Genomic DNA, 18,677 nt, shown 5'->3' with positions numbered 1-18,677 from the left:
AAAGGTGCCCTGAACCACCATGGAAAAAAAGGGTCAAAGCTTGAAAGGTATCCTGAAACACCATGGAAAAAAGGGTGGAAGCTTGAAAAATATACTGGACCACCATAGAAAAAAAGGTCAATGCTTGAAAGTTACCCAGAACCACCATGAAAAAAAGGTCAAAGCTTGAAAGGTGCTCTGAATCACCACGAAAAAAAGAGTCAAAAGTTTGAAAGGTGCCCTTAACCACCATGAAAAAAGGGTCAAAGCTTGAAAGGTGCCCTAAACCACCATGGAAAAAAGGGTCAAAGCTTGAAAGGTGCCCTAAACCACCATGGAAAAAAAGGGTCAAAGCTTGAAAGGTATCCTGAAACACCATGGGAAAAAAGGGTGGAAGCTTGAAAAATATACTGGACCACCATAGAAAAAAGGGTCAATGCTTGAAAATTACAGTCACATATACAAAATCACAATGATCTGAAGCCACTGACAAAGGAGTTGCATACAGTACATGGCAACAACTCAAGTATTGTGAAAAGAAAACTCTGGCAAATGCTGAAATCTCTGCCTTATCTGCTCATCTCCACGTCCGGGAGTTGTTTTACTACCTATGGAACAAATCTTCATTGAAAGTCTAAGGACAAAGACAATTTTATTACAGATAGTGGGAACTATTCGATTTCATCAGCTATCGCACAACAGACTCTTTATAGACGTTTGCAATGCAAAAAGGGATGCGGCTTTACCACTGATTCCAACACTATTACATAACAGTACCTTATTATGCATACTTCTTCCTCGTCTGTATGATTAACCATTTCAAGGCTAAACTTTGACATCAGTCACAGGGTTAAAGCAATCTGGTGATGTTGAATGCTGCTTTGCTGTGTAAATTACTGCTTCCTCTATATTCCAGCTAGCACAAAGCCCCCGAGGAGATTTGCACATTTTAATCATTAATCTCTGCACGTCCCTACACAGGGTTCTCTCTCTCTCTCTCTTTCTCTCCCTCTCTCTTTCCTTCCCACATGAGATATGCATGTGATGGCCGCACTCTCAGCCTAGGGAAACCTCTCCCAGATCTGACTGCTGTGTATACACACATGTATGTACAGTGCGTCCGCTGAGGGTAGATGGTCCATCCATGGCATATAATAAAATGGTTCTAATAATACAGACATCACATAATGAATAAAAACGGCCGAGAACAATTCATTCCCTCGGTCATAGGGTCTTAGATGAAAGATTGGTCTATTTGATGTAATGTGTTTAGGTCAAAGTTTAAATATATAATGCAAATATACAGTACCTGAGCCAAAACCTGAGCCTATGCACTGAAATAATAGTTATCCCTGATCTGGATAGCCTAGATGTCTAGCATATTTCAACCATATGCCTAAACTGCTGTAAATGTCCCATGTCCCATGCAGAGAAGTAATTGAAGCTCCTGGGCCTCAATGCAAAGTCTTACAATGCGCCAGTGCCAATTATTATAATACTGCTTTCCTATGTGGCAGTAAGACCTTTGGGCTCCTGAGACACCAAGGAGTTGGGTGCATTTGCTACCTCTGTGCCCTCTGTAGCTAAAACTCATGGGTGATGGGCATCACTTTTAAAGAACACGCAGAAATGATATAGAATTGCAATTTCTTACTATATACTGAAATTGCATATATTTAAATTCACTATAGCTTTCCAGTCATCTTATCAGCAGAGTTGTGCTTGAGTCTTCCCAGAATCACATTATTGATGGCCTATCCAGAACAGAGACCATCAATATTTTATCAGTGGAGGTCTGGCTTGACACCAGTCACCTGTTTAAAGAGGATCTGTCACTTCCCATTCATATGTAATTGTTTTGTTTTGTCTAAATGTCACTGTTCTCCTAAATCAGGGCTTGTTTTCTTTTAGTTGTTGTTTTTGCGCCTCTTAAGATATGGACCCCCTGTTTCTAGTATGTATGGTAAATCTAGCCTTGCTGATCAAGGAGACATGATCATCCTGGAGACACAAACAGAAAAAAGCTGAGGATCACACTCACTTGGCTATCAAGACATAGGTACAAGGAAGAGGGGACCATATCCCAGGAGCAAAGAGGTGCAGAAACAAAAACAAAACTCAATGTCAGATTCAAAACAGCATGAAAAAGCCTTGGCACTCAATGTACTTGTAATGAAATTACATTTTTAATTAATTCAAATGCAGTCCAGGAAAACAAACGTTTCGGCCTACATGGCCTTCATCAGCGTAATCCCACCGCTGTGTAGATCAGGAATGGGAAGGGAGGAGCTCGACTCAGTGACACAGTAGGTCAGGACCAGTTGACCTGTAATGAAGCCAGCATTGATTGGCCTCAGGGATCACATGACATAATGTCATGCAATCCCCGGGAGAGCCAGTGCCTGCACCACTGGAACGGTGCCGGGATGGGAGGTGAGTATAAGTATTATTATTTTAATACAGGGAAACAGGGATTCAGAAGGGGTTATCCAAGTAGTGGACAACCCCTTTAAGTTAGAAGATGCTTGCAGTTAGACCTTGCAATTTAAACAGTTGAGAGGCTGTAGCACTCACACAAGCACCGTAGTCCATTCAAACAGTTTCCAGGGGTTTAAGGAGTCGGACCCCTACTGACCTGGTATTGATGGCCTCACATGATATTGTGAAACTCACTTTAAGTTGTCCATACCCATTGGATAAATGTTGGATGAACTTGGAAGCTTACATAGGGGGGAGAATCATAAAGGATAGACACTAATATGGCTATTGCTATTGGGATTACAGGTCCAGAGTAGGGATTCCAATTGGAGCATCTCTATTTTAATAAAGCATATATTAGGAGACTGTTGAAATTTGTTAATGATATCCTTTAAATACTTGGCAAATGGTAAGATCAGCTTGTGTGTATAGTGTTTCTAGTAAACCCTACAATTTACCATTGAATTGATATCTGAGACCACAGAATGCCTCAAAATGACTCTCCAACCCTACCAAAATAGTGAATACAATAGCAAAAATTGCCAGAACTCTTCTAAAAATGAGAATAACCAATATATAGATATGATGTATGTCACTCTCTATAAAATACGGTGCCAGGATAGGATAGCACTCCATATACTCAGTGAAGAAAGAATCTGGCACTTCACTAAGAATAACCAAAGGATATATAGGCAGCATGGTTCATTTATAAAGGGCTATTACATTGTGGATAGATGTAAAATATAATTTATAGCATTACAAAACCATAATATCAGATTTAAAGTGAAAATGGACTCTGCTCAACTAGATTATTGCTTAATGTTATGTTATTACTGCGCCTGTAAAACATACACTAAATTAACCCTGACTTCCAGAAATTGGACGATTTCTGCTTTTCTTTAAAATATCGTTAATTCTGCATAATCAGGAAAACTCACACAAAACAAAATTATAATGTATATATTCTAGCTGTATACCGATGGGGAGCTGAGTTGATCATGGGGCGCAACTGATTGAGGAAAACTCATAATGTATTTTATTGAGTAAATGCCTTAAATGGAGAAAGGGCATCAGGACTATAATACTTAGTCTGAGCCCAATGTATATGAGGCTCCTGTTCCACTTTTTCCAAACATGTCTCAGTATCGCAAAAAAAGTGGACAACATCATCCTTCAGGTTTAATATTTCCAATAATGGCCAACACTGGACTAGTATAATAGGCTGGTGCCATACCACATGACGTCAGGGCAAAAGAAAGATTGGGTATGTTGAATTTCAATGCCTGATTTATTTGTTGTTAGATGAGATAAGACGTCCCCAGAGGTGTCAGAATAATGGAATACTCCCCTTTCCCCATGGAAAACACATGTCCACTCAACTGAGCCTACTGTTCATGTATGTCAGGGAGTCAGAGAAGACAGTTTTGAGAGCTCGTCCGACAACTATCTATTGTGTATGGGGATCTTTCATTCTTTCCCCTGATTTTGCTTATCTGAAGGTTTTATATGGCTCGGCAGGTGAACCTACAGCAGCATTATAACATCATATTTGGCTATATCCTCTTTGCATGCATATTGTGTTTGGACCAGAAAGCAGAACATGCAGATGAGTCATAAGGTCGTCCAGTTATTTCATGTTAACTTTTTACAAATATAGTAACCAAAAAAGAAAAAATTGTGCTGGGACAAAATTAAATATAAATGGTATCAATTTTAATAAATTAAATATTTAAAAGAAGGGGGAGGGGAGAATAAATATCCAACATAGCAATCACAGATATAAAAAATGTGGGTGAGCAACAGAAGACAACAATAACCCTGAAAACTACAGATGTTACAAAAAAGTGAAAGCTCCTTGATGCCTAACCAAAGTGAGAATATATAAAGTAATGGTAAATACCAAAGTCAAGGTGGTAGGCATAAAATAAGGGGCACAAAAGAGGATGGATCATACAGCAAATCTGAACATGATAAAAAGAATTAAGGTTAAAGTGCCAACACTGTTTAAAAGTCCAAAAGAGTAAAAATATATAAAGTGCATATGATAATCAGGACAAATAGTAAGCAAAGTATATTGATGCCCACCCATAAATGACCCGAAGAGCGTTTCACTCGTGCTTCATCAGGGGTCAAACATAGTGCTAAAAAGCGTACAAGAAAGTATCATACTATGCAACATTTGCATATTAAAAACTCTGCGTAAGAAGTCAGCATATGTTCACGACCTGACCCCAGCGTACCATGTTGTCCTAATAATTACAGATAGCCGCAATGGGCACAGATTGCAGCATATATCAATCTACCCATAGATGTAATTATTTCCATGATCTATGTGCCAAACTGTTTACACATTTAAGATTAATTAAGAAATACTTTAAATTATTTAAAAAAAAATTGAAAAATGCTGTAAAATTGTAATAATTTAATAAACATAATTGTATGATTATATATGGAAATCAGCAGGGTTGTGAAGATAATTCATTAGGAAACACTGAATATGCCAGACAGATTTGTAGAATTTCATCCACCTTGGATTGTGCAATGATCAAAGAAAAAGAACTTTTCTATTAAAAAAAAAAGCTCATTCAGCAGATAGTAAAGGCTTCTATAGCCTCTCACACATGTTTGACTCCTGAGAATAATCAATTATTCAAAGCCTTTCAATGGTGAAATGCAGCAATACAGGCAGAGCAGGGACCAGCACACACAGCACTGTGTATGACATCCATGTCTTACAATATTGTAATCATGTACAACAAAGGACATAAGGCTACAATGTATCCAGCATGTCATTCCTAGCCCCAGCTTACAGCCCAGGAAGCCCTCACCTTTCCCATGCACACATTAGGCATTGACAAGCAGTGATGTCCTCCCCCATGGCTACATGCAGCCCCATGGCTCAGTCCTTACCATACAGTGTGCTCCTGGTGACCTGTCCTCCCATAGTAGATGGATGAGTGGCTGCTGTCACATCACAGTGCAGGACAGGGGCACTTCACACACACAGCAGCCTGGATCATGTTGCACATGTACATGCACCCAGCTGAGTGATTACTAATAATACTCATACAAGCAGCGATGCTCCAAGGAGCTGACACCCACAGGAGCCCTCCCTCCAGCCAGCAATGTCATGTATATTTACATAAGAGGGAGGGACTGCTGCCTGCCTGAAATAGCAGATAGCACAGGCTTAGTAGTAAGACAAGGGATCTCCCATGTACTGCACACTCCTGCCCTGGAGACTGTGCTGCACTCACTGCACTGTGCAATATCTGCAGTGCCCTGAAATACATACTTATATACTGTGCTGTTATAGTGCCCTGAAATATATACATATATACTGTGCTGTTATAGTGCCCTGTAATGTACAAGTATATACTGTGCTGCTATAATGCCCTATAGTATACAGATATATACTGTGCTGCTATAGAGCCCTATAATGTACAGGTATATACTGTGCTGCTATAATGCCCTGTAGTATACAGGTATATACTGTGCTGCTATTATGCCCTGTAGTATACAGATATATACTGTGCTGCTATAGAGCCCTATAATGTACAGGTATATACTGTGCTGCTATAGTGACCTGTAATGTACAAGTATATACTGTGCTGCTATAATACCCTGTAGTATACAGGTATATACTGTGCTGTTATAGTGTCTTGAAATATACAGGTATATACTGTGCTGCTAAAATCCCTGTAGTATACAGGTATATACTGGGCTGCTATAGTGTCCTGTTATATACAGTAATATACTGTGCTGCTATAATGCCCTGTAGTATACAGGTATACACTGTGCTGCTATAGTGTCCTGTAATATACAGGTATATACTGTGCTGCTATAATGCCCTGTAGTATATAGGTATATACTGTGCTGCTATAGTGACCTGTAATGTACAAGTATATACTGTGCTGCTATTGTGGCACCCCAGGGGTCTGGTTTCCACAGTAACAGCAATGTTATGTCTGAGAGCAGGTGGGAGGTCTCTTGGTCAGGAATCCTATGCATGCCACACCTCCTGCCCAGTCCTGGGAGGGGAAGAACTTCCCCTATATAAACCTGGGGCTGAGGCAGGGTTAGAGAGTTCAGAGGGAGAGTTCAGCCAGGAGGGCTGACAGGGAGCTGTGGCTCCGGCTGGGCCCAGCTCCTGGGCCATGCCAGAAGTAGAGACAGAGAAGAGAAGCAGCTATGGGAAGAAACAACAGGAGCTCTGTGGGAGCAGTGTTACAAGGAGTCAGGGGCTGGCAGCTGCAGAGCTCGCCCTGACTGAGAAGATTTCTTACCGGACCCGGAGTCCGAGGCTGTGGGGACTAACTCCTACCCAGCAGCAGAATCCGTCAGGCAGGGGATTTCAGGTCCTCTGGCCAAGAAACCCGAAGGCACGGTCACACGTATGGGACCAGCACCGCCGTCGTGGAGCGGAAGCTACTAGAAGGCCCCGAGTCACCGGCCATACGGGTGAGCACCACACGGTACACTCAGGGACGTGGGCTACTTATACCCGCCTCTAGCAAGGTAGCCAGAAGAGTACAGTTAGTTTGGGAGGCCTACAACTCCGCCTGGCCAGGGGAGATCCCATCTGCTCAAGGACTGACCAGGCCCCGATCGCTAGCCAGTACTCCGGGAGGGTCTATCTTTATCACCAGTAAAGACCCTGAATTACACCGCATCGTCTCTGAGTGATTCCTGCTACCCCATCATCCACGTCGGCTGCCCTGAGGCCATACCCCTCCCGTTGGGGGTGATACTATCACGCTGCACAATCCTACCACCGGCCTCAGCGGTCTGCCCTGCAGCGGCAGCTCCTTCGCTGCATTCAACGGGTGGCATAGTCGTCCAACATCTACCGCTAATACAGCGCCACTTAGTCTGACTCCCTGGGCACGGACCGGGTCACCGCCACGAGACTACAACCCTCAACAGATCCGGCTCCGGGTAAGCTCCCGCGTGCGCAACGCTGCGCGGCACAGGCCCAGGGGTGCGTCAACATTTGGCGTTGTCGGCAGGATCTCGTGCCCGCAACCACCGGGTACTGCGTGCCTGAAAAAGACTGTTCAAACTTACCAGTGGTGAAGATTCCCGCCATCCGGCGCCATCTTCTGTCTTCTTCCCGCCATCCGCGAAGTTTTCCCGCCATCCAGCGCCATCTTCTGCCTTCTTCCCGCCATCCGTGGAGTTTTCCCGCCGTTGGACGCCATCTTGAAGACGCCGCGCGGGAAGAAGAGGGGCGTGGACTCCGAAAGCGCGCGAGAACTGAAGCCCCGCCTCACGTCCGGACGTTGCGTAAGGTCCTGGAAGGAGCCCAGCAGACGCCGACGTCACAGGAGCGCGACGGAAGGTCCTCAACCCTGACGATCCACTGCGGAGCCGCGGCCTACGGAAGAGGATCATCGCAAGGTAGGCCACGGTCCACTAGGGGGGAGAAGGATGTCGGATACGGAGGAGAGCTTCACCGCTTCAACCCCCGCCAGCGCCACCGCTGTTGCGGTCATGCCTTTCACCATGCCCTATATCCCGGGGGAAGCCTGGCTACCCCAGTACTCAGGGGAGTCACATACCCTGCATGACTTTAGAGAAAAGCTGGATAGCCTCTTCCAGGTGTACCCCCTCACAGAGGAGCAAAAAGTGAGCATCCTGGTGGCCCAATTAACCGGGGCAGCCCAAAGGGAGGTAAAGTCCTGGCCACCTGGGAGGAGGACTGTCGCAGAGATACTAACCCAGCTAACCGAGGAGGAGCTGCAGTACTACCAATACGAGGAAAGCCAAGAGGACCCGGACGGGTCTGAGGACTACCCTCAGGAGGGAGCACAAAGAGGACATAGCTACTGAAGGGAAGTAGCGTGAATAAAGAGCTGTAAATAGTTACCCGTAAGGGTACAAGGACTGCTGCTAATTAAAATATGGTCCCCGTTGGGATTAGTGAATTGTTCCCCATGTGCCCCTATCTTAAACCAGGCTGAGGACTGTGAGCAGCCATTCCTTATCCCCACTGGCCGAGGACTGAGAGCGGCCATATCCTGTAAATAATTATGTGTTTCTAGTGATTTATGGGAGTCTTTGGTGGATTTACCGGGAATCCTTTGTACATGGTTGGAGCGTAACCCAGGAATGGACTAAAGACTGTTAAGGACTCGGGGCAAGACAGACCCCTACCTGGTTACGTCTCCCTGTTTTGGTGAAATGGACACCTTGCTTTTCTTCAAAACTGCACCCGGTTGCGGACACGCCGTAACCATCTTTATGTGTTTTTCTTATTGTATTATTATTGTTTATACCTTGTTATGTTTTTCTAAAAATATGTTTAGTCCCGGAGTACTAAATTTCACTAGGGGGGAATGTGGCACCCCAGGGGTCTGGTTTCCACAGTAACAGCAATGTTATGTCTGAGAGCAGGTGGGAGGTCTCTTGGTCAGGAATCCTATGCATGCCACACCTCCTGCCCAGTCCTGGGAGGGGAAGAACTTCCCCTATATAAACCTGGGGCTGAGGCAGGGTTAGAGAGTTCAGAGGGAGAGTTCAGCCAGGAGGGCTGACAGGGAGCTGTGGCTCCAGCTGGGCCCAGCTCCTGGGCCATGCCAGAAGTAGAGACAGAGAAGAGAAGCAGCTATGGGAAGAAACAACAGGAGCTCTGTGGGAGCAGTGTTACAAGGAGTCAGGGGCTGGCAGCTGCAGAGCTCGCCCTGACTGAGAAGATTTCTTACCGGAGTCCGAGGCTGTGGGGACTAACTCCTACCCAGCAGCAGAATCCGTCAGGCAGGGGATTTCAGGTCCTCTGGCCAAGAAACCCGAAGGCACGGTCACACGCATGGGACCAGCACCGCCGTCGTGGAGCGGAAGCTACTAGAAAGCCCCGAGTCACCGGCCATACGGGTGAGCACCACACGGTACACTCAGGGACGTGGGCTACTTATACCCGCCTCTAGCAAGGTAGCCAGAAGAGTACAGTTAGTTTGGGAGGCCTACAACTCCGCCTGGCCAGGGGAGATCCCATCTGCTCAAGGACTGACCAGGCCCCGATCGCTAGCCAGTACTCCGGGAGGGTCTATCTTTATCACCAGTAAAGACCCTGAATTACACCGCATCGTCTCTGAGTGATTCCTGCTACCCCATCATCCACGTCGGCTGCCCTGAGGCCATACCCCTCCCGTTGGGGGTGATACTATCACGCTGCACAATCCTACCACCGGCCTCAGCGGTCTGCCCTGCAGCGGCAGCTCCTTCGCTGCATTCAACGGGTGGCGTAGTCGTCCAACATCTACCGCTAATACAGCGCCACTTAGTCTGACTCCCTGGGCACAGACCGGGTCACCGCCACGAGACTACAACCCTCAACAGATCCGGCTCCGGGTAAGCTCCCGCGTGCGCAACGCTGCGCGGCACAGGCCCAGGGGTGCGTCACTATAATACCCTGTAGTATACAGGTATATACTGTGCTGTTATAGTGTCCTGTAATATACAGTAATATACTGTGCTGCTATAATGCCCTGTAGTATACAGGTATACACTGTGCTGCTATAGTGTACTGTAATATACAGGTATATACTGTGCTGCTATAATGCCCTGTAGTATATAGGTATATACTGTGCTGCTATAGTGACCTGTAATGTACAAGTATATACTGTGCTGCTATAATACCCTGTAGTATACAGGTATATACTGGGCTGTTATAGTGTCTTGAAATATACAGGTATATACTGTGCTGCTATAATGCCCTGTAGTATACAGGTATATACTGGGCTGCTATAGTGTCCTGTAATATACAGTAATATACTGTGCTGCTATAATGCCCTGTAGTATACAGGTATACACTGTGCTGCTATAGTGTCCTGTAGTATACAGGTATATACTGTTCTGCTATAATGCCCTGTAGTATATAGGTATATACTGTGCTGCTATAGTGTCCTGTAATATACAGGTATATACTGTGCTGCTAAAATTCCTGTAGTATACAGCTATATACTGTGCTACTATAATGCCCTGTAGTATATAGGTATATGCTGTGCTGCTATAATGCCCTGTAGTATACAGGTATATACTCTACTGCTATAATGCCCTGTAGTATATAGGTATATACTGTGCTGCTATAATGCCCTGTAGTATACTGGTATATATTGTGCTGCTATAGTGTCCTGTAATATACAGGTATATACTGTGCTGCTAAAATCCCTGTAGTATACAGGTATATACTGTGCTGCTATAATGCCCTGTAGTATATAGGTATATACTGTGCTGCTATAATGCCCTGTAGTATACAGGTATATACTCTGCTGCTATAATGCCCTGTAGTATATAGGTATATACTGTACTGCTATAATGCCCTGTAGTATACAGGTATATACTGTGCTGCTATAATGCCCTGTAGTATGCAGGTATATACTGTGCTGCTATAATGCCCTGTAGTATACAGGTATATACTGTGCTTCTATAGTGTCCTGTAATATACAGGTATATACTGTGCTGCTAAAATCCCTGTAGTATACAGGTATATACTGTGCCGCTATAATGCCCTGTAGTATATAGGTATATACTGTGCTGCTATAATGCCCTGTAGTATATAGGTATATACTGTGCTGCTATAATGCCCTGTAGTATATAGGTATATACTGTGCTGCTATAATGCCCTGTAGTATATAGGTATATACTGTACTGCTATAATGCCCTGTAGTATACAGGTATATACTGTGCTGCTATAGTGTCCTGTAATATACAGGTATATACTGTGCTGCTATAATGCCCTGTAGTATACAGGAATATACTGTGCTGCTATAGTGCCCTGTAGTATACAGGTATATACTGTGCTCCTATAATGCCCTGTAGTATACAGGTATACACTGTGCTGCTATAGTGTCCTGTAATATACAGGTATATACTGTGCTGCTATAATGCCCTGTAGTATACAGGTATATACTGTGCTGCTATAGTGTCCTGTAATATACAGGTATATACTGTGCTGCTATAATGCCCTGTAGTATACAGGTATATACTGTGCTGCTATAATGCCCTGTAGTATACAGGTATACACTGTGCTGCTATAGTGTCCTGTAATATACAGGTATATACTGTGCTGCTATAATGACCTGTAGTATGCAGGTATATACTGTGCTGCTATAGTGTCCTGTAATATACAGATATATACTGTGCTGCTATAATGCCCTGTAGTATACAGGTATATACTGTGCTGCTATAATGCCCTGTAGTATATAGGTATATACTGTGCTGCTATAGTGTCCTGTAATATACAGGTATATACTGTGCTGCTAAAATCCCTGTAGTATACAGGTATATACTGTGCCGCTATAATGCCCTGTAGTATATAGGTATATACTGTGCTGCTATAATACCCTGTAGTATACAGGTATATACTGTGCTGCTATAGTGTCCTGTAATATACAGGTATATACTGTGCTGCTATAATGCCCTGTAGTATACAGGTATATACTGTGCTGCTATAATGCCCTGTAGTATATAGGTATATACTGTGCTGCTATAGTGTCCTGTAATATACAGGTATATACTGTGCTGCTAAAATCCCTGTAGTATACAGGTATATACTGTGCCGCTGTAATGCCCTGTAGTATATAGGTATATACTGTGCTGCTATAATGCCCTGTAGTATATAGGTATATCCTGTGCTGCTATAATGCCCTGTAGTATATAGGTATATACTGTGCTGCTATAATGCCCTGTAGTATACAGGTATATACTGTGCTGCTATAATGCCCTGTAGTATGCAGGTATATACTGTGCTGCTATAATGCCCTGTAGTATACAGGTATATACTGTGCTGCTATAGTGTCCTGTAATATACAGGTATATACTGTGCTGCTAAAATCCCTGTAGTATACAGGTATATACTGTGCCGCTATAATGCCCTGTAGTATATAGGTATATACTGTGCTGCTATAATGCCCTGTAGTATATAGGTATATACTGTGCTGCTATAATGCCCTGTAGTATATAGGTATATACTGTGCTGCTATAATGCCCTGTAGTATACAGGTATACACTGTGCTGCTATAGTGTCCTGTAATATACAGGTATATACTGTGCTGCTATAATGACCTGTAGTATACAGGTATATACTGTGCTGCTATAGTGTCCTGTAATTTACAGGTATATACTGTGCTGCTATAATGCCCTGTAGTATACAGGTATATACTGTGCTGCTATAATGCCCTGTAGTATATAGGTATATACTGTGCTGCTATAGTGTCCTGTAATATACAGGTATATACTGTGCTGCTAAAATCCCTGTAGTATACAGGTATATACTGTGCCGCTATAATGCCCTGTAGTATATAGGTATATACTGTGCTGCTATAATGCCCTGTAGTATATAGGTATATCCTGTGCTGCTATAATGCCCTGTAGCATATAGGTATATACTGTGCTGCTATAATGCCCTGTAGTATACAGGTATATACTGTGCTGCTATAATGCCCTGTAGTATGCAGGTATATACTGTGCTGCTATAATGCCCTGTAGTATACAGGTATATACTGTGCTGCTATAGTGTCCTGTAATATACAGGTATATACTGTGCTGCTATAATGCCCTGTAGTATACAGGTATACACTGTGCTGCTATAGTGTCCTGTAATATACAGGTATATACTGTGCTGCTATAATGCCCTGTAGTATACAGGTATATACTGTGCTGCTATAGTGTCCTGTAATATACAGGTATATACTGTGCTGCTATAATGCCCTGTAGTATACAGGTATATACTGTGCTGCTATACTGCCCTGTAGTATACAGGTATACACTGTGCTGCTATAGTGTCCTGTAATATACAGGTATATACTGTGCTGTTATAATGACCTGTAGTATACAGGTATATACTGTGCTGCTATAGTGTCCTGTAATATACAGGTATATACTGTGCTGCTATAATGCCCTGTAGTATACAGGTATATACTGTGCTGCTATAATGCCCTGTAGTATATAGGTATATACTGTGCTGCTATAGTGTCCTGTAATATACAGGTATATACTGTGCTGCTAAAATCCCTGTAGTATACAGGTATATACTGTGCCGCTATAATGCCCTGTAGTATATAGGTATATACTGTGCTGCTATAATGCCCTGTAGTATATAGGTATATCCTGTGCTGCTATAATGCCCTGTAGTATATAGGTATATACTGTGCTGCTATAATGCCCTGTAGTATACAGGTATATACTGTGCTGCTATAATGCCCTGTAGTATATAGGTATATCCTGTGCTACTATAATGCCCTGTAGTATATAGGTATATACTGTGCTGCTATAATGCCCTGTAGTATATAGGTATATACTGTGCTGCTATAATGCCCTGTAGTATATAGGTATATCCTGTGCTGCTATAATGCCCTGTAGTATGCAGGTATATACTGTGCTGCTATAATGCCCTGTAGTATACAGGTATATACTGTGCTGCTATAGTGTCCTGTAATATACAGGTATATACTGTGCTGCTAAAATCCCTGTAGTATACAGGTATATACTGTGCTGCTATAATGACCTGTAGTATACAGGTATATACTGTGCTGCTATAGTGTCCTGTAATATACAGGTATATACTGTGCTGCTAAAATCCCTGTAGTATACAGGTATATACTGTGCTGCTATAATGCCCTGTAGTATACAGGTATATACTGTGCTGCTATATTGCTCTTTAATATAAGTAAATAAACTATTGCTATTGTGCCCTGGTATTTCAATATATGGTTTGCTGCCATGATATACTGTAATGTAACCCAGTAACCCAACCACAGATAGAGATCAAAAACCATATTTTTAGAGTTATGGATACATGGATTCCATTAAATCTTCTATATTTCCTCATCAATGTCCCACTATTTCCATTAGAAAAAAAACTGCTAGGCTTCTTCACTTTCTGACAACTGCAAAATGTTTAATCGCAAAGAATTGGAAAAGGCCTCAAGTTCCATCACTGACATCACTGACGGACCTATAGTCACACGGTACAGGTGTTAGGAACAGGGAATACCTGACCGCGTTGCTTCAAAATAGAGTCAATGCTTTCAATGATATTTGGTCACTGTGGGACTCTTGGGCAGAACATCATCTATAAATAGTGGAGGTCCTAATAATCCATACAATTTTCATGCCAGTTATGAGTATTGTAATAAAGAATATTACAGTCTATGATCATAGGATCTGCTTCCCCTATTGTCTCCCCCTCTCATTTGTGTCTTGTCTTGTATTGATTTATAATTTCACTAATGGCTTTTATTTTTTTTTAATATTGCAATTTCCTTATAACATTATAGAGTTATTGAGACCAAGTCTTCAGCTTATTTATTTTATATTAATAAGAACATTGCAATCGTTTAACAATATTTTATTTCTGTATTTGTGGAATATTTAAATAAATATACAGTTAGTAAAAAAATAACCCAACCATTCAATACCCTATGAATGATCCATAAATATTTTTCAAGAATTGTTAAATCTCATTTTGTGTACTTCCTACGTCATGTAAGTACACTGTTCCATAAAGGTATATGGCAGAGTTAAAGAAAATGCAGAACAAATTTTGTAAATGCTTGTGGCAGAATCCTTCAGTGTGGACTTTTACAGGGGCTGGTGATCACAGTCTTTACTGGTTGGGCTACTCCAAAAGGGACTGCAGGCTAGGAAGCCTGCCCCACCATGCTGCTGTGGTTCTCTGATGGACTACCTTCTTCACAGCCTGCCCACCTATATACCACCCGCAGGAGTGCAGCAGACAATTTGAAAGGAACCAATATGGCAATTAGAGCTCCAGTCCAAGTACTCAGAGTTAAAGGGGTTTTCCTGCATTAAAATATTGATGACCTATTTCCCAGATAGGTCTTCAATATGAGACTGGTGAGAGGGTCCTGTACTCAACAACACCACTGATCAATTATTATTAACCCCGGTGATGCATAGATGCAAAAGGTGATCAAAGATGACCAGCAACGCTCTGTACACTGTGCAGTTGCCGAACTTCTAATGATTTGAATAGCTGTGTTGAATAGGAGGAACCGTTCCGGGAATTTTCCCAGTGACAACTGACCATTTCATTTGGGGGGAGGCCACAGGTGGATAGTCTTACAGTCAGTCCACAGAATACATGTTCCCCTGTTTAGTGATTGTGTGGCACCCCAGGGGTCCGGTTGCCACAGTGGCATTGCCTCCCTCACAAGAGGTGATGCCGTGCCTGGAAGCAAGCAGGGGTCCCCTAATTAGGTTTTGCTAAGCATTCAACACTATCCTGGCTCCAGACCAGCAAGGGGAGTCCCTCCCCTTGGCAACTGGGATCTGGGGGTGGGGTTAGTTAGACTTAGTGAGAGGAGTTGAAGTGAGGACGTCGACGAGAGAGGAGCTGGGGAGTGGAGCTGCGCGGCAGTTCACGCCAGAAGGAACCAACACAGAGGAACCAGACACGGGAGTCCGAGGCTGTGGGGCACTGAAGGCCCAGCAGCAGAAACCGGAGGGCAGGAGACTGCAGGTCTCCTGGCCCCATCAGACACCCGGAGGCTCAGCAGCACCTCAGGGCCCAGCATCGCCACGTGGGAGCGATGCATCAGCAAGGCCCGAGCTGCCTGCCATACGGGTGAGCACAAAGACGTTGCACTCAGGGACGAGGGCCACCGCACAGCTACAAGCAGCAGGGCCAAAGAGATTAGTGGAAAGGGAAGGCCTCCAACTTCACCTGGTGAGGTGGATTCCTTACTTGCTTCCAGGCTGCCCGGACTTCCACTTCTAGCCAGTACCCTAGTCCCGGTTTGCCTAATCACCGCCAGTAAAGATAAGAGGAAACCGCCATTAAGTTGTGGACTGATTATTGCTGCACCATCAACCCCTGCACTACAACGCCCAGCATCACCTATAACATCTATACTGCCCTGGAGCTAAGCTCTACCTGTGGAGAGCCACACCAGCTTTGCTGCACTAACATCAGCTCCAGAGGACCTGCTCCGCAGCGGCGGCTCCCTTTAGCCGCATACCACAGGTGGCGTCACAAACTTTGCACATAAAAACTATAAAATCCCCTTTTTACTGACCGCCCTGGGTCACGGACCGGGTCACCGCCACTGTGACATCTACCCAAGCAATGACCGGCCCGGCACCGAGTACCCCACGGCCCAGGGGGCGCGTCAACTTGGCGTCACGAACAGGATTCACGAAGCCCGGTATAACCGGGTCCTGTGTGCCATAGGCTTTACTAAACGGTGTTATCACGTGGTTTGCCGCCCCCCCGAGGGGAAGCAAGAAGCCCTGATCCGGAACCGCCGGGTAAGAGATCCTTCCGCCTGCAGAACAGCATACTGGTACGTCAGCCGACGTCCAGGCCCTGGCTGAGGTTCACTAGGGGGGAGGAAGATGCCCAGCATGGGAGAGGACTCAGCCGCCGGTGCGGCCGCCGCCACTGTAATGCCGTTATCAATGCCATATATACCGGGGGCGGCGTGGTTGTCCCAGTACTCAGGGGAGTCGCACACCCTAAACGACTTTGAGGAGAGACTGCGCAGTTTGTTTAAAGTGTACCCCCTGTCTGAAGAGCAGAAAGTCAGCATCCTCATAGGCCAGCTAATCGGTGCAGCCCAGAGAGAGGTGAAGTCCTGGCCGGGCAGGGACAAAGGCACTGTCAATAAAATACTGAACCGATTGAAGGATACCCGCACCGCAGCAGAAATTAAGATGAAGTTCTACGGGTGCAAACAAAGGATGCAGGACAGTGTACGGGACTATGCTCTCAACCTGCAGGAGGCGCTGCGGGCCATTAAACAGGTAGACCCCGACAGTGTGCGAGATGAGGACAGATTGCTAACTGAGCAGTTTATTGAGGGGCTCCTGTCTAACGCTCTCCGGACACAGCTGTGCATTATGGCTCTGCAAAACCCTGATATGGACTTTGCGCAATTTAAAGACAGAGCCATCCGGGTGGTGCGAGAATCAACCCCAGGTGGCACTGCATCCCTCCGGCGCCCCGCTATCACATACCACCAGAAGGTCGCATCCTTTTCCCCAGCACCTGTGGAGGCTGACGCTCAGACCCTAGATAATGATCCATCTGCAGACCTGCGCGTTCAGGTCCAGGAGCTAACCAAAAGTGTGGCTACACTAACCAAAACCATGCAGGCCATGCAAGTGTCTCCCAAGGAAAAGATCCACCTGGCTTCCAGTCCAGATGATGTCCCGTGGTGACGACAGAGAAGAATTCCACCGACCAGAGGGAGGAACAGCGATCGCTATGACCAGGACGGACAAGCCATCAGCCGCCGCTGTCAAAAAGCGGGGCACTATGCAAGATTCTGTAATTTAAACGAGCATCCCCTGGGGCAGAGGGCCAACCCCCAGGAGTAAGACGACCAGGCCCACAAAGCTGGCGAGACAAGTACGTGGGAGGACGACCAGTCCTACCTGTCGTGCTTGATGGCATCCCAATGAACGCGCTGCTGGACACTGGGTCCCAGGTGACCACGATGCCATATATCCTTTATAAACAATACTGGACTGATTCAGACATTACCCGCCGTCCAGATGAACATCTTAGTATCTATGCCAACAATGGTCAGCCCTTGCCTCAGGTGGGGTATAAAGAGGTGACCATAAAAGTTGGCAAAGTAGAATTGCCATCACAAGGAATGATTATTGTTGATATTGATCGCCGAGAAAGTCATCCCATGATAACCGTAGGCACTAGTGTGATAGAAAATTGTCTTGGAGAAATTATTGTTTTGTTGCAACAGGTCGCAGAGACTGCCAGTTCCATTCAGCAGCGAGTTCTGCAGAAGGAGATCAGAGCCCTGATGAAAAGACAACAGGTAGAGCTGTCTGGTGGAGAAGTCGTCAGTGTCAGGATGAGTGATCCATTCCCCATTGCAATGCCCCCTAGGAGTGAAATGTTAATATGGTGTCGGGCAGCAATAGGTCTCAGGGGTCAAGATTATCAGGCCCTGGTGAAATCCGTGTACTCTGACAGTAGGCCCACCATCTTGACAGCCAGGGGGGTAGTTGATGTCCGCAAGGGGAGAGTACCGATACGCATCCTGAATTGTGGGGAGAAAGAGGTCCATTTACCCCGGTATGCTACCCTTGCTAAGCTGTTCACTGTCAGTAACAATGCAATAAAGGCAGTGGAACCCTTGCCTCCATCCAAACCGGTGGAGGATAATGGCTCCAAGGGGCAGATGGAGGATTGGTGTCAGAAGCTACAAGGAGGCACTGACTCCACCCCTTTG

At 44.8% G+C, this 18,677-nt stretch overlaps 1 protein-coding gene across 3 annotated transcripts in view; it reads right to left on the bottom strand.

Moving 5' to 3' along the window:
* NEURL1 (neuralized E3 ubiquitin protein ligase 1) overlaps positions 1-18,677 on the bottom strand; it is a 389,716-nt gene that overhangs the window by 135,768 nt on the left and 235,271 nt on the right. Inside the window, exon 1 of one of the 3 annotated variants that reach the window (XM_073685343.1) lies at positions 5,368-5,601. The exons of 1 other annotated variant lie outside the window; for it this stretch is intronic. In XM_073685343.1, the coding sequence (XP_073541444.1) occupies positions 5,368-5,401 (34 nt within the window). In that variant the 5' untranslated portion in view covers positions 5,402-5,601. Of the gene's footprint in view, positions 1-756; positions 911-5,367; positions 5,602-18,677 lie in introns of those variants that run through there. One more of the 3 variants, XM_073685345.1, reaches the window with a different exon arrangement.

Source organism: Phyllobates terribilis, unplaced genomic scaffold (assembly GCF_046119375.1).
Source record: "Phyllobates terribilis strain yellow unplaced genomic scaffold, ASM4611937v1 Scaffold_5__5_contigs__length_657084704, whole genome shotgun sequence".
In the NCBI taxonomy this organism is placed as follows: domain Eukaryota; kingdom Metazoa; phylum Chordata; class Amphibia; order Anura; family Dendrobatidae; genus Phyllobates; species Phyllobates terribilis.
This window is presented reverse-complemented; position numbering and strand designations above follow the sequence as displayed.